The sequence below is a fragment of the Chaetodon auriga genome, chromosome 17 (genome assembly GCF_051107435.1).
Source record: "Chaetodon auriga isolate fChaAug3 chromosome 17, fChaAug3.hap1, whole genome shotgun sequence".
NCBI classification, from domain to species: domain Eukaryota; kingdom Metazoa; phylum Chordata; class Actinopteri; order Chaetodontiformes; family Chaetodontidae; genus Chaetodon; species Chaetodon auriga.
This window is the reverse complement of record NC_135090.1, coordinates 2,707,573-2,725,028: the sequence shown is the minus strand read 5'-3', so window position 1 is coordinate 2,725,028 and position 17,456 is coordinate 2,707,573. Positions and strand designations below refer to the sequence as shown.

At 40.9% G+C, this 17,456-nt stretch overlaps 1 protein-coding gene across 1 annotated transcript in view; it reads right to left on the bottom strand.

The window, feature by feature from the left end:
• The window catches only part of nxph1 (neurexophilin 1), a 53,859-nt gene extending 36,743 nt beyond the window's left edge, over window positions 1-17,116 (bottom strand). Inside the window, exon 1 of the mRNA XM_076755251.1 lies at window positions 16,419-17,116. Within this exon, the coding sequence (XP_076611366.1) occupies window positions 16,419-16,472 (54 nt within the window). The 5' untranslated portion in view covers window positions 16,473-17,116. The remainder of the gene's footprint in view (window positions 1-16,418) is intronic.
• Window positions 17,117-17,456: the final 340 nt, after the last annotated feature.

Below are 17,456 nucleotides of genomic sequence, written 5' to 3'. Positions count from 1 at the left end.
AACAGCCCTGCTCCAAAGTGATTTCAAACTATACACCAACACTATTCAGTTTTCATGATCCACCAATTTCAGCAGTACACTATTTTGGCCAAGGAGATTATTACTTCCAGTTTGCATTAAAATTCATTGTGAGCTTCCTCTGAAGCATTCTAAAGCTTACAATGATCTCTGCTTTAACATCTTATTCTAAAACAAGAGCCTTCATGTCTGTCGACTAAATGCTGTCCACGGTTCAAACTCAAGACTGAGATGCTACTTTCAGTGTTTGAGCCTGAAACTGTGGAATAAACTCTGTATCTTGTCAGATCAGCCAATGCCACACTTCACTGTATAAAGCTTATAAATGCCCAAAAGGTGTTTTTCTTTTCCTTCTTCCTTTTGCTCCACTTGTTTTACATTGTCTGTATTTTATTTTGTCTCTGTCTGACCACTCAGTGTAACTGCATTGTTTTTAAGAGCATTGCATTGCATGTCTTTTAAATTTGTCAGTAGTTTCTGAAAGGTGCTGTTCAACTATTAAAACACATTAATTTGGCATTATTTGACAGTGTTAATGTACTGCAGATGCAAACTAGAGTAAGAATTGGTATACTATGCTCAGACATGGTGACATGATGAAGTCTATGCATTTGTATCAGGCCCTGGTAGAATCAGATGTACCTGGTATATTCAGAGCACCTTTTTTTCTGTTTGTCCTTATTGAAGAGTTTGTTTTGTGTTGTCCACGGTTCTGTCTCATGCCAAATCTGTATTGAAATTCCTGCATGAAGCCTGGGTTAATTTAAGGGCAGTAATGCAATTTTTTGTTGGACAGGACAGTCTGTGTTTTTAATTTCAAAAAGAAGCCACAGTGAAGATGTCTTTTGAACGTTCTGAGGTGCTGTAACATCTGTTCTGTGCTGTTGTCCTGTCAAAAATAACATTAAATGATTTATAATATCAGTCTCTGGCACTTGTGGGTAAGTCCGTTATAGCAATGATGGTATCACATAATTTTCAAAGTGCCTTGATTTTTCTGGTAAGTAATTCATCAGATCTATTTTGTAAAATTAAGTCATATAGACTGTGACTGTGTGTGTAACTGGATGGTGGAGCCTGTTTTTAATAGGTTTTCACATGTCTGAAAAATTGAAACTGTAAATTCATTCATGTCTTAAACGGACGAGCAGTCCACTGACCATATTTCTGCAGGATTTTCAACCATATCTTATGGTTCTCATCAGCAGAGCTCGCTCATTTACTTTGGAATTTATTTTGTAATTTAATGAAGTTATTTGTCTCTGATTGCTGTAAGTGTTAAACTTCCTTGACCGTCCATGAAAGCAATTGAAAGCTCTGGAAAACTAAGTGGGACTGAAGTTAAGATTGTTTTGTTAATCCATAAATGGTCGAATCTCTGTTCAAATTAGTCATAACTAAAGAGCAAAATCACTGTGAAAGCAAATTAATACAACATTACTCTTAGATTACACTTTGACTGCCTGTGATGTGTTATGACGCTCACACAAGCATCAGCAGACTTGATGGAATTTCACCTGCAGCATAAGCTGCCACACTGACAAAACACTGATAAATAAATTAAACAGGCTTTATGTTAGCAGGCAAACAGACACATGACAGCACTGTGTGCTGCTTTAAAGGTGATGGTGACTGAACAGTGGCTGACTGAAGAAAAATAACGTCTGCATGTCTTCTGTAGTATCTCCATCACCTGCAATAATGATAATCCCATAGCATTAATCATTCCTCTATAGCACAGATCTGAATTCAGTTTAACAGAGAGGACTGACAGTAAACAAGGAAATGCATGTGAGCATGTTTGCACTGCATATTTGAACAACACCCTGCATGAAATTCATTTTCTCTGCCTGAAGTAGGAAAACATGATTTGATGGCATTGGAATGATAAGACGGAAATAAATCTAGAAACTGGCAAACAAAAGGAGGAGTACATATGATTCCCAGGAAGGAAGGGGGCATTTGAAGTCGAGGGTCAGCTTGATAACAAGAGTTATTCACGAGAGTCTGAGGAGAGAGTGTGGAGAATAGAAAGTCAGAGAGAGCGCGATAACCAGACAAGGAGACATAGAGGAGCAGTAAATGAGAAAGAGAGATAAGGGAGGAATGGGGAAAACTCCTCCTCCTTCTCTCCTCCCTGCCTTTTGCCACTGCGACAGCTCTCTAAAGGATGACTCTCATCCCACTGACATGTGACTGACAGCTGTCAACCTCATACACACAATCCTCATGGCCATTTCCCTGCCCTCTGCTGTGACTGGAAACCATCCAGGGGCAAAAAAAATAGAATTGTATTTCTGAAAATCAATACGACCACAATCTCCAGGGCTGCTGCAAGTAATGAGGCCCTGTCATTTGCAGCATCGGGGAGCTGATAAGGACTGTGATTGGTCTATTCCATCATGGAGAGGACCTCACTCCAGATAGAAAAAGGGACACAAAAGTCTGTTCTTTAATGTATCGATTAGCAAACCAGGATAAGCTACATTTAAGTGTGTTTGCAATGAAATTAATTTTGTTATCATTAAAGTTACACATCACAATTTTGTTCTAATGCCCAACAGTGCCCCCTGGAGGGTGCATCCTGAAAAAATAAAAACATAACAGCAATTTAAAACAGCTGCAGCCCATTTAACCCAGTGGGGTGTAGCTGATTGACACAAGGCAACTTATATCTAATCAATGACAGCAATTATTCACTCATTTTAAGACCAGAATGTAATTTTATGAGAGGTGGAAAATGAGTAGTTTTGACAATCCAGCCACTCTACTCTCTGCAGTGCCTTGTTTTGATGATATTTATGTTTGAATTTTTCATGTTTGAATTACTTATTTTTGGGGAGAAGATATTACAATTTAATGGAAAATCTGACAAACTGAAGGTGATACCTACATACATTAGACATTTAAAGGTCCAGTGTGCAGAATTTAGACAGATCTATTCGCAGAAATCGAATAAAATATTCATATGCATGTTGTCATTAGTGTATAATTACTGGAAAATTAGAGTGGTTGTGGTTTTGTTAGTTAGAATGAGCCCTTCATATTTATGAAGCCCACCATGTTTTCTACAGTTGCCCAGACAAACCGAACTCTGGCTCTAGAGAGGGCCTTTTGCATTTTAACCTTGAAATGAAAGCCACTTTAGGTTCTCCTACACATTTAGAAAGGGATGGGTGAGGTGAAGGGTATTCAGTTGGTTTCTGTCTGCAACCTCACCTAGATGCTCCTAAATCCTCCTGGGTAAATCACATGGTCCTTTAAAGCTGCATGCAATATTTCATATTAACAATGGGTTAAATGACTCTGTATAATGTTTAAGATATCAGCCGTAGAAATGAAGCTACAGAGAATTATAACCCAAATCTAAGATAAACTCTATAGAGCTGCGGGTTTCCTGGCACACAAACTCAGTTCTCTTCAACCTTCTTTTAAGCTGCAGCTGGCAGCAAACATGCTCTGATAAAACAACTGTACGCTACCAGCACCAAACAGCAGACAGACAACTTTACAGAATAGCTGGTGAACACAGGAGAGCATTTAGTAACTAAAAAGCTAGATATTTGAAGCTAGTCTCATTCCCAGAGCACCAAATACCACTGTTTTGTCATGCCACTTGGCACTTGGTAGGTTCTCAGGCCAAGGTGAGCAAGACAGTCCGCAAATGATGGACGGAGGGGTGTACAGATGGGTCCAAAAACACACAACTTTCACCAAGAAGACAGGGGTTCCCACCCAGGAGTAGGGTGTCCCGTGTCCCCTCAACCTTTACGGCCTGGAGCGACTTTGAGTGGAAGAGCAGGGGGACGTACAACATGAGTGTGAGTGAATAAAGACAATTCTCACAGAATAGTAACTGCAGACCAACCTGTGCATGGGTCAAATCTTTGACTGGCTGTGAGAGACTGTTTACAAATGAGCTGCAATCTAATTGGACTAAACCCCAGCAAGCTTGTCTGAGCTGTGTGTGTGTGTGTGTTTCTGTATTCAGTACCTTTACCCCCGATGTTTGGTCTACGTTTACATTCCATAATTGGAGCGATGTGGTTCAAAGAGCTGTCAGTAAGTATAGTACATGAGGGCAACAATTCCTCCAAACTAAATGAAATGAAAAAGAAATGAAAAAACATATGAAAAATAAATGAAAAAGTAGATTGTTTGTCATTGCTTTCCAAAGTACTATATGAGCATTTTATTTAGTTATTTAGTTTTTTCATCAGCTGCCCATACCCACACACACTGCTACTGGATGAAAATGATTCATATTCTTTAATGATGTTCCATCCCTATGGTTAGGGTCAAGTGGGAAATGCAGAAGATTAAAAATGTAAATGTACGCTGTGTTTCAGCATGTATGGTGCGACTAAAACATGTGGTTTGTGTTGGCAGCAAATGCAGAGGACAGCTGTGGCTGAAACACAGTGGACACACGGTCTGGGTTAAAGAATGCTGACAGGCTTCCATGTTGCAGATGAGGCTCACTTTTGTTTCTAAGACACAAAAGTGATAATTTGCACATACACACTTGTGACTTGTTAATTCACAGGAAAACATAAGTCATATAGGGATTTGGACAAACCACCAATGGTGTCCTTCTTGTGAGGACAGGCTTTTTGGGGTGAAACATTGCTTGTAAAACTTAAGGAAGCTTTAATTCCTGTTTTATAGTACATTTCTATGAATACCGAATTTTAGCAACCCATGCCTATCCCATTAAAACCTTCTTTCCTAAAAATGATTTTTCTTTTAAAACATATTTGCTGTTGCTAATAAGCAGTATATACACATCATTTCTAGGAGATGGGGTTGAAAACACGCATCTCTAATGTTGGCAGCAGCTGATGATCTACGAGCAGGGAGGGAGGGTGAAATAACACCGGGGTTGTCTGTTTATTGTTAAATCTAACTGATTTTATCATTTGTTCCTCTTAAAAAAAACATATGCTTTGACAATTTTCAATCTGCTCCTCCTTAGCAACACCACAAACAACCTGGCCTGACAGACAAGCGGGAGATGACGACAAATTGGAGTACTGTACTCGTAAAGCAGGCTGAGCAGAAAAGTCACCCATGCTCACCTCCCTCCTCTTTCCTGTTCTGTTCCACATCTCACATTTCTCTCACTTCATCTGGTTTTGCACTACAAAGTCAGAACCACACCTGTGAACCACAGGTGTTGGAGAGAGTTGCTGCTTTGAAGATTTAATGCACGGATTTTGCTGCGCTCTCATATGATAAGATCGGAGGAGAGCAGAAATAGCACATGGATAATTGCAGTACTTAACAAACAGTCCGCTTTAGAGTAGCCAGCTACACCAGCTTGCAGATCTTTGAGTTTTTTTGATAACAGGCGTCCAAAGTGACTGAATATCCAGGACCTCAACTGAATAACTGTGATGAAATGTGTGGCTTTTAATGTGGTATGGTGCAAGAAATATGTTTAGATCAGACAGTCACGTTTTGGTCAGATTGTGTCAGTGGGGGGTTGGCACCCCCAGTTGGTACTGCTGACACTGCAGATATCTGGCCAGAATGTTAAATGTTCCAGGGCCTGTTGTGGTCTCTCAGGTAATGTGTTCTCCCAGGCTATGCAGCACTCTGAATGGGAGGAACCAGTCACACAGATGGGTAGTAAGAGTAGTAAGATGACTTTTGAGGTCTCTATTGGATTAACTTAACTGCAAGAAAAGTGGTTTGCGGGAGATTTGTCACAACTAAAAAACATACAGGATTAATCGTTTGATCAAACGTCTTTGTTTACACAATGATCATGCAACCTCTTAGGAGAAGGTCAGGGAGTACGTGGGGTCAAGACAGACTATGTCTTGGACTACTGTTAGTGTCTTGTTTCCCACCAACAGTCAACAGTCTTTTTTTAAGTAGTTGGGAACAGTAATTCCCAAGCCTTGACCACACAATTTTAGTGCCTGAGCCTGACCAGTGCTTAACCATAGCAGTGAAGCTCAGGGATTGGTCAAATCATATTTCTGTAAAGGTCATTTGTAATGACTGTAGAAGGTTATGCTGATAAAGTATATCCTCATGGGCATCTTTAACAAAACCTTCACCACATGTCTGTAATTGTAACCAAGGCGACGGAGCTCCTGTAACCTGAGGTAATCATTTAACCCATGCCACAACACAGTACTTATTTAAACCCAAACCATGATCTTTATTTAAACATAAGAAAATTGTTTTTGTGCCTGAAGCCAACCAAACCGTATCCCTCTCATAGTCTCATGATAAGACTGATTCATTATCCGGCGGTATTTTGTAACAGTTTTAAAAGACACTGACAAATAATGTCATTGTGATGAATGAAGCGTCAGAAAGTGCTTCCGTGTCGTTCTAGGGGGTGGTAACAAACAACATATTTTTGTTGTCAAATTTGGACGACTGCTTGCAGAAAATGCTTGTGTGTCATTTGGAAGGCAGTTGAGAGTTTGTTTGTTTGTTTGTTTGTTTGTTTAAAATCTGGAGGACTTTGTTGTTTTTTGTTGAGGCCAAAGGTAGATTTTATTTGATTGTGATTTACAAAGTGACTTAGTCGGGTTCTCTTTGACTACTGTGTCCAACTTCAATGAAGCTAATCATTGTTCTTTAAACTGGGAAAACATTTTCAGAGTATAGATATTATTCCTTTTCAAAACATTGATCCTGACCTATCGTTAGAGCAGAGAAAAGACTGTTTGGTTGCATAACACTATATTAAAGTTCATACTGTACAGAGTGAATCTATAAAAGCAGCTGGTTTCAGTGAAGTTTCCTCATGTTCTGGGGCAGCAGTGATGGAATTCAAGTGTAACAGGCTGCGTTTAACCAACCGAGATAATATGAAAAAGGGACACTGTAATTAATATGTTACTAATAACAGTAAATGTGATTATTGTTGTTTATAGAATTGGAGCCCTGATACAGCTATAGGGCGTTAGCCTGAACAAAAACACCACCATGATGGTTTGGTCTGTGACTTAGTTACCATGGAAAGGAGCTCAGTTTCAACTCAAGATGTCTTCATGAGAAGTTAGCTGGATAAAAACCATACCCTGCTTTGTGAGACAGGCCCCAGTACTTGTAACAGCAGCTCTGGATGACTCATTTTGATGTATAAAGGGGCAATGATTGGTTACATTTGATAGATTTGACTATTGACTACCTATTGGTAGTATTGAACAAACTTGTAAGGTCTCACAAATACAGCAATGGTGGTTGAATTTGTGATCACTGAAAAACAAATTCAGGATAGACTGAAAAATGTTCAGTTTTAGATAAATTCAGCATTCAGTGCAGTAGATTGCTTGATTTTGATGAATTTTAGGGTGGAAAACCTACTAATCCAGCAATTAGAGCATTTGATATAAAACTCTCCAGAGAAAGCCAGACTAATAGAATTCTTGAATAGCTCTTAAGACAGGGCAAAGCTGGGTTTACTGCAGGTTTTACACTGCTGAGTAAAATCCTTCCACATTCCACTGCAATGATTTCTCTGTTACAGTAACAGTCCAATATTGTCAACCAGTATGGGTCTAAACCTTGGTTTGAAGTCCTCACCTGAGTGTTCATCACTCATTGATTTTTTCTAAGTCATCCATACATGTCTCTGGAGCAGGACGACAGTGTCTGCATGGCCAGTCACAGAAACCTAACAGGATGGAAAGATCTAAAGTAGAAGATAACGGACATGGCTGGTAATTCCCATCAGCGGCTGCTGCAACTGTCGGACTGTGCAGTCGACGTGAGCTCCGATGGCAAATCCATCACTGCCGAAGCAGTGGAGGGAGCCACCCCGGACACACAAGCACACACACACACACACACACACACACACACACACACACACACACACACCTCCTCCTCCTCTACATTTCCACCATTTCCACCTCCTCCACCCATGAGTGGTACAGCATCTCAGCCTGCTGTTTCACTGGTCAGTCAAGCCCATCATCAGGTTAGAAAGGAAGGCAATCCATCACTATACAGCTCCACATCTACTGTATGCATTGTATCCTGTCAGCACAGAGCACGGACAGTGTCTTTACACCATAATTCAGCCTGAGCAACTGGAACTAAAACATTCATTTCCTTAACTGGTTTAATTTCAACCTTCAAGAAATATTTTTCTAAAAATAGTTCCAGGAACAAGTTCCCCTAATTTTGTGTTTTTTAAGCAGAATTATTACACAAGAGATATTATATGAGAAGCAGTCGCCAAGAATTTCACTCCTTTTAATTAATTCTTTCAATCAGTGTGTTAATGGTGTACTTGAAATGTGTTTATGTTCAATGAACATGACATTGAAAAAAAATGCTCACTGATGAACTCTTTGTGTTGATAAAAAAAAAAAGAGTTGAAAATGTCCTAAAGATTTAAGCAAACATACATGATTAACTTAAAAAAGGGCAGGACAGGTACATAAACTTTTCCACGGAAGGAAGTATCATTTAAAAAAGTTCCTAGCTAAATTACAAAGCTCTTGAGCAGGGCCGCCCAGATACAAACAATTTGTTGCTTTTTTCAAGTTTCTTTCTTTTTCCATTTCCCATCCTCCCTTTTTTTCTTAAGTGCTGTTGTTGTTTGTTTGATGTGGGGAGTTTTTCCTTATCCAAATATAGAGAGTGTCATACGTCCCTGTGAAATAATATGTTTTTCATTATCATTTTTTGAGAGTATTAATTATTAGAATGGAGGCAGTAAGAAAAATGTGGAATTACACATGAGGGTATTTTTAGGTGTTTTTTACTTATGCGAATCAAGGATATAAAGATAGAGGATGTTGTACATTGGTAAGATTATAAAGCCATATGAGAAAATGTGATTTGGCCTATATAAATCAAACTGACATGACTTGGAAACTGGAGTTCAGCTCCTAGTGGTGCTGCCTCGGGCTGGGTTGTGCTTTCCAAAATTTGTGGTGAGAAGCCAGTGAGGGATCATTAAAAATCTAAATGAACACAATAGTGACAGTGTTCAGAAATGATTTTATCTTATTTTAGAGGGTAGACAGTGAGTGTGATGAACAGATGAAGCAGAACTGAAAAAAAAATGTAAAGAGAAGCTGCCAAAATGTCACAATTGGAAGAGTGTGAGAAAACCTGTGGAGCAGATTTTCTGGAGCATCATTGGCGAGGAATCAGTGAGGGGGAGCCAGACTCTGATCATAGTAAATGTGTCGAATGGACCCAGTCGCCAGTGAAGTCATTGCCGTTACACACACTCATGCGCACATGTTGGCTAATAACACTGATCTTCTGGACAGTTCTGAAAATCCTAAAATAAGGAAGCGACACTATTTCTGCTTTTAAATTTGAAGTTGTATTGAATGTGACCTGCATTGTTAATACTTAAGGAACTAGAGTGTTGTGAAACCACAGTGAGGAAAGATTTGGGATTTGACAGTAGCAGTGGATTCTAAAATGACAACAGTTCTGTTTGTTACTTACTCATTTATCTCATACACACGCAACTGTGAAGAGCATATTAAAGCAGTATGAATGCATGTTTGACCACGTCGTGGCAGGAGAACAAGTTGAAAACACAACACTGACGAACCATTGCTTAAACCTGTTATGGCTAACGTGTCAGCAAACAGTTGCCCATTTGCACATTCGACACACAGCGGCATTAGGATTCATTGAATAAAAGTCCAGTAATCACTGTCCTTTTTGATTGGTTTGGTCACCACCAACTGCTGAGTAAAATACCTGGCTCTCCAGCTTTTGAAAAACTTTGGCATGTTCACCAGCGAGCTGCTACATCTGTCTGCTGTTTGGTGCTTGGCAGTGGTGTATAGTGAGTTTATCACAGCTTTTCTGCTGATGGTTCCCCCTGTTGTGTCTGCAAATGAGGTTGAAGAAAGTGATGAGACTGAACAAAAATGGTTGACTTGTGGGCTGTAAAACCAAAACAATGAGCCGAATGATCCTAAAAGGCTCTGTGAAGCCCAGGGGATACACAGAGTTCATCAAAATTGTCTGTGTTAGTCACCAAAAAATGACCCCCTTCACATAACAAATCATTAGTTATCAATATAAAAATACTGATGAGTGCAGCTTTGAAAAGTCACGTGAAACAGCGCACACGGGACAATTTTTAATGTATGTACTGTTTTTGTTGATTTTAAATGTTAAATGTTCATAAAACAGAATAAGTTGTGACAGTGAAAACGGCAACCTGAAAATCTGACTGAGCGCCATCAAAAAGACTGTTGAATCATCTCATGTGAATGCAGACATCAGTGTGCGAGTTGGAGAGGTCTGCTCTATCACTTCAGCTGTGCCGAGCCATGCATGCAGTGGACTCTGGAGTTACAGGAGTACCTGGAGATGTAAAGCAGGTTGGACGAGGTTATCTAATCGCTTCCTGCCTTCAGGGACACTTCTCTCCCTGGGCTGCTTCAAAGTGCAGCTATCAAGGTACCACACGCTTTGCCATAAACGGATTGCTCTATGCGGAGAGGGAAGCGGGGGTGGGGGGTGAAGCTTCCCTCAGGATCAAACCCGGGTCGGGAGCTGGGCTAGATTTTCTGAGAACAACGCCCTTCAACAATCGGCTCCAGCTTTGACCTCTGAACTGTGAATGCGATTGAAAATCTGGAGCAGCTCGTGGAGGAGAGTATAAAGGCTGTGGTCATTAATCACACCAGCCGCCTCAAACATGCCATCCACACACACACGCATAAACACACACACGCACACACACGCACATGCACACACAATGATGACATTCAGGCTGCAAAGTCATACTGGGTGGTTGTTCTGGGAATATTTGAGGGAGTTTCCGCCCCACTTTAACACCATCAAAGATCCGAGGCAGATTTCCCTCATTCACCCCCCTCTGGATCTGAATAGTCATCCCTGCAATGATGCATGCAGAGAAGAAAAATAACCAGAGTACCGATTCCAGACACCGCAGTAGGTGCTATTATCATTGACTTTATGTCCAAACACCAAGGTCAAGTGTTGTTTTGGCTGTTTGTGGGAGCGTGCGGCCACCTGGGGAGGCTGAGCTCAGCCCAGACAGCCCAGGACTCACCGGCAGATCACAGAGGTTACAGTTCACACAATATAAAGCACTACAACAACTACAAGTCACCTTGATGCGTCAACTCCGAAGCAGTGCACCATCAATCTTTCTGCCTAGATACACAGCAGCACTCTGATTGAAGGTCAGAGGTTGGCTTCATGTGTTAAATCTCAGTTTCAGTTATGCTTCGATTTTTGACGTCATTCCATATTTGATTGTTTTTGTTGACTTCATTGTATGAAATTCTAATTTTATACATTCTTCTCCTTCATCATTAAAATTAATGCAACCAAAAAGTACATTTTTTCTCCGTTTTTTGTTTCTTTCTTGTGAAATACAACATTCCACAAAGGAAATACAGCATTCCTAAACTGAGAATAGATTACTGAGAAGTTAGCAGGTTCATGAATCGGTCAAGCAACAGAAGAATCTTTTCAGTTATTTTCCAAGCAACATTATTTATTTCCACTTTCTCAAACAGGATGATTTGCTGCTTTTCATTTTGTTATATCAAACTGAATATATTGAAAAAATCATTTAATTTGAAGACATCACATTCAGCTCTGGGTAACCGTGATGACTACATGTAATATTTTTTGATTTATAAACAAAACAATTTATCAGTTAATTAAAGCTGTAATCAATGAAAAGGAAATCATTATTGTAGCCCTTAGAAAAACACTAACCCCAATGATACTGGATGTTTAAAGCTGATAATATCAATATTTAAGAATTAAACAAAATCTGACAATGATATATCAGTTGATAGACTTTTTGGTCTAACACATGAAAAATGTGTGTGTGTGTGTGTGTGTCTGTGTGTGTCTGTGTCTGTGTGTCTGTGCAACATGTTTAAAAATGTCTACTTTAATATTTAGCATTACAAGTCCTATAATATTTACTTACTTATCATTTCACGTCAAGCTAATTTAATTTAAGCTAATTTAATGACAAAAATCAGGACACTTGATAACTGGGATTTGGATCCCAGCACCAGCGCCTCTGGCTTGATTGACAATACTCACAGCCAGTGAGGGACCGTGTCATTTTCACTGCACTATAGTGACTCCATCTGGTTAGTGACGTTCCTCTCTGTCACATGTCACAAAGCCTTAGCCTGTGGTCCGTCAATGTGGCAAGAAAAGGGATATTTTTTTTAATTCAGTAATTGTATCACTGTAGATATGAAATGCTTGCTGTGAAGATGAAAACTTGAAGTCATTCATACCTTCTCTAAAAGGTATTATTCGTTTAGAATTAAACTGATCGAATCTTAATTTTGCTAGAGATGGCCTGTGTCATCCTTCAGAACCAACAAAAAAAAAAAAAACAATGACTTATGGAATACTCTCCAGGACTCCCTCAAGGACTTACAGGACCACTTGAATGACCCCTCACACACGCTGAACATCTCATGACACCTGCTTAAAAACTTCTGGATCCACCGTTGTCCAAAACCCTTGAAGTCCTGCAAGTATTGCTGGATCTGCATTTTGAGAACCCCCAGCACATACGAAAGCATTTGCCACAGCTGGCAACCACTTGTCACTGAGTGAAAGCCGGCGAATGTAACAGAGCTGGGTAACTGGGCTGAGCTGAGGCCACTGAGACAGCGGCGGTGGCGGCAGGGGAATTGCAGTGTTGTTCTCCAAGATGGAACTCTCAGCCCTTTTGTACTCAGCTCTCTCCAGCAGCCGGGCTTGAATAGCTCCAAAGTGACGCCTCCATGCTGCTTTAAAAGCTAAGTAGCACAAAGGTTGAACAAGGAACTGAGAGAAATGTTCACTTAGTCGACATCTGGGCTGGAAATACATAACACTCAACACTCTCCACGGCTTTCACTTGATGGTCACACAATATACTTGTCCGAGTGTGCGTTGCTTATATATGTGTGTGTGTGTGTGTGTGTGTGTCTGTGTGTGTGTGTGTGTGTGTGTGTGTGTGTGTGCGTGCGTGTGCGCATGTGTGTTCAGTCGCACAGCATGTGGCCATTTACGCAAATGCCTTTGCTATATAATTGAATTAATACTGGCTTGCTCTTGATTTCAACTTCAAACAGCTCAATGAAAACATTTTGCGTTTTTATTATTATGAGGTAATTTAGAGGTCTGTGGACTGAAGAGGGGTATTGTTAGACGGGGTTGGGGGTGGAGGTATGTCGGGAGGGGGGGGGGGTCACACTGTGTGAGCTGTGCTGTAGTGATCTCAGTGGGAGTTTCTGTCCTCCCCACCGTGCAGACTGCTTGACACTGTAGGCCCCATTTGCACTGTCTGATAATAACGGCTTAATGTGGCTGCTATGACTGTTGCCAGTGGGACCTCTGCATCTGTTTCTCCAGGGGGGGAGTGATATGGTGTGAGCCAGCAACCACAGAGACCTCACCGCCGGACGTCAAGTCACAATGCGACACCAAGACACAGACAAGACCCACATCTTCCTCTCTTTCTTTCTTTTTTTTTTTTTTTTTTTTTTTTAAGCTGTCAGCAATGTCAACATGGTTCAAATCCTTCAATCCTTCCTGTGGTCGGAGTTCATGTCTGTGACTACAGGAAGAACCCAAACTGCACAGCAATCTAATGATCCCGCTACAGAAAAACAGTCACTACAGCAGCAAATTAGAAGACAATACGAATAATGTTAAATAAGTAGGAGCAACATAATGTACGAAAGTGGCTCATTCACAGATTCTACTGTTATATATACAACAAAGGTATGTGTCAAAGATTGAAGACACTGAGATTAAGAATATAAACAATGACCGAGCATTTAAATAACAGCAGTATTTATATGAATGAAAATAAGCGGATTTTCAGCAAAAAGGCCAAATCAGACAGCTGTCAGGAATCCCACAACTCAAATATCTGCTTTCAAAATCCCTGTCCACCCTGTACAAACAGGTAACAAATATCAAGCACTATGCCTGTATCTATTTATCTGTCTATCTCTCCAGATATACATATCTAACAACTTGTTGACTTATTTTGAAAGAGGAAAAAAATTATGTAAAACAACAATATGCTATGATTTTAAATTGATCTGGTATTGAAAATGCGTGTCTGCAGTTTGATTATGAGGCTGAGTAAAGTATAAACCAGTCAGCTGCCACAACGCCTGTAACCTTTCATCCACGTAAAGTGCTCTGAATTAAATATATAGTAGTTCCATTAGAATGAACAAAAATCATGATAATCCCAGATGGAATTCCGCTGCTCAGGAATAACAGTGGGCGTGTTAATTAAATAGTGGACCCATAGGTGATGGTCTCGCTCTGTGGAATGTATTGTATTGCTGCTGTGTACCTGGGCTGCGCTGTTATCGGGGTCAAGGCGCGGCTCTCAGACAAGAGGCTTAAGCAGAGACAAGAGCCTTTAACACGAAATAAAACCATCAAAGTTCAGCTCTAATCCCCGCCGCCGTGGATAAGGCTGACTGTTAACGGGCTGCACAATAAGAGCGGTTTACTCTAGGCGGGATGGCTTTGTGTGCGCTTTTTTCCAGCCACACAATTCAACTCAGACAACACGGCGAACAGGATTTATTGGAGAAGCAGAGAGGATTTTCGGCAGCCACGCGCTGTGTTTAAAAAAAAATCCCACTTTTCCCTCGACAGTAGGAATTTTAGAATAAATTAATGCCTGTGTTCGATGTCTCTAAATGACACCAACCCTCAGAATTTAATTCAGACAGAGAGCGCAGGGAGACATATTTCACGAGGGAGAACTGTGGCCAAAATTTCAGCTCTGCAGGCAAAAATGTGACAAGCAGAGAATAGTGTCACAAAGAGGTCAAACAATACAACTCAAAAGTCTTTTTTTTTTTTTTTTCAATTAAATATCTATAGTTCGGGTTAGGCCACACAGCATATTGGCTCTGTGTATTTAAAGGAATAAATGTGTGCAAATACCTTCAGCACCTTGGAGAGCTCCACATCCACCAGCTGTGTGTTTTACATAGATAAATGAAGTCACACACATTTACACACACTGTGGACACAAGCTGCAATACTGTCACAAAAAGCTTTGCACACATTTAGAATATGCGGAATTACAGGTAAGTTATTGAATTGTCAGTAGGTGTAATAACTGCATCTGATGCACTTCTCACTGGCATTCATATTCAGTTTATAACGTAAAATAATTGTAATGTTTCAGTGATTACACCTGTTGGCAGTGGGCTGATATCCATTAGGAGGGATCATTTAGATGAATTATCAGTTAGAGATAGAATAATATGAAATCTGTGTGCATCAAAAATAAATAAAATGAAGCAAAGCACCTTTGAATTTTGAATATGTGTCTAATTAGAGACGAGCAGACTTCCTGTTTTCAGACCTGGTGTTTCATATAATTTGCAATCTAAAAAGCAGAATGCCAATTTGAAATCTTGAAAAGAATCTGGTTCCTCTCTCTTTTCTTTTCTTCTTCTTCTTCTTTGTGTTGGAAAGAAAGAGCGTCAAGTAATGCTTTTTGTTTTGTCAAAATCATAGAATTGGTCGTAAAATAACGCAGAGTACAGCCTCACTCCGTTGGTTTGCCAGAAGAAAGACTAAACTTATTCTGAACTACGTAAACTTACGAGTGTATTGGGATGTATTTTCATGTTTAGAAATAAGGTTAAATGAAGTTCATCCTGGAATTAAAGTTGAATCTACTCGCGGGTTGTTGCTGTTATTTTCCGGCTGACTCATTTTAAAGTTGAGGGGAGCAGAACTACCCTGAAAAAGCATATTTGTCATGACGTCTGTTTCCTTCTACACTTGCTTGGTAAAATAACCAGTCAAACAAGGCTGGACCGGCTGTAGAGTGTACCCTGCTGTCCAGGCAGCCAGACGGTCGACATGGAGTTTTCGTTTATTATGGCGCCCCCGTGAGACGATTCCGCTGCCTGAGCCGGTTACTGAGCGCTGCTTTAAGCACCAGATTAACGACAACCTTGAAATACTCTTTAAAAAAAAGAGAGAGAGAGAAAAAACTTGTTCTTCATCACATCAGGTATTTTTGACCCCTTTTCCCTATGGCAAAAGTCTGATTTCCTCAGTAATATAAAATAAGTGCATTTACGCACAGCGTTACTGCGCACAGGAGAGTCCCTCTGGTTCAAGTTTCATTGTCAAACAATTGTATAAAAGTGCGCTGATAAAGTTTGAATCCGTCCTTCACACACTTGACATTCTGTGCACTGTACCACACACTGAAATAACCGAACAGCCGCGTCTCTCCAGCCGCGGTGGATACGCGTTTGGAAATGCGCACGGTTGAACGGGGTAAAGTCCTCTCATAATGAGAACATTACAACAGTTATGGCTCTTAGACTTTCTGTCAGCGTGAAGTGGAGAGAGTTGAGCTAGAAGTACAGGCTGAGCAGTGTTGAACTCACCAGACAAAGTGCAGGTGTCAGGAGGAACACGGCGCACCAGCACGTCACCTGCATCCTCCCGGAGCTCAAAGTTCCACTAATTTCCCTCGACTGGTAGTTGTGGCTTTGGGGACCATAAATCCACCTGGTATCCACCTCACAGCACGGTCAAGCCCCTCAGCAGCCCAGGCAAAAAGGACACAACGCACCCCATGACTGCTGAACAAAGCTGAGAGTTAGAGGCTGGGGCGCAAAACGGAGGAGCCGGTGAAAAGGCTGCTGCTGCTGCTGCTGCTGCTGCTGCGGGGGGTGGTGGTGAAGGGGGGTGGGGGCGACAAACAGCGGTTACTTTAGAGTTAATCCAGGTAGAGGGAGCAGCAGGGTCATAGCTGTGAGCAGGTTCAGGTCCTGATTGTCTGATAGCTGGTGCGCGCAGCCGTCGGAGCGCTCCGATCTGAGGGGAACGGCGGTGCTTTCCGCTTTATAACACGCGCCTACAACACAAGCGGGGAGGCTCTCGCTGTAGGGGGGAGGGACGAGCTGAGGGGGGAGAAAAAGGCAGGAAAAGACGAATAAAACGAGAGGAGATTGGTCCAAGACGCAGCGAGGATGAAGAAAGCAAAGTTTTTTTTTCTCTCTATCTTTTTTCTTAAGCAGACGCTGGTGAGGAAAAAGCGTTTCACCTTGGCTGCTGGTTTGTGCGCTTGATGGAGATGAATGAGCTGACATTCAGAACTCCGCTGCCAATAACTCCAGGCAGCCCCCTCCTCCACCCGGCCCCAAACAGGAGAGCCTCAAACCTGAACAAATACAACACAACAGCTGTTGTTCATGATGTAATTCCAATATATTAATACTCATCATCACAGTCAGACGCTACAATATTATTGCCAATAGTAATGCTACCTCTAACGTCTCCAACATCTGCTGAACATCAAGCAATGTGTTTGCATTTTCATGTAAACACACATGTTCAGAGGCATATATACTTCAGCTGTAAAAAAAAAAAAAAAAAAAAAAAAAAAACCTCCGTCTTATCATTTCATATATTGCACTCCC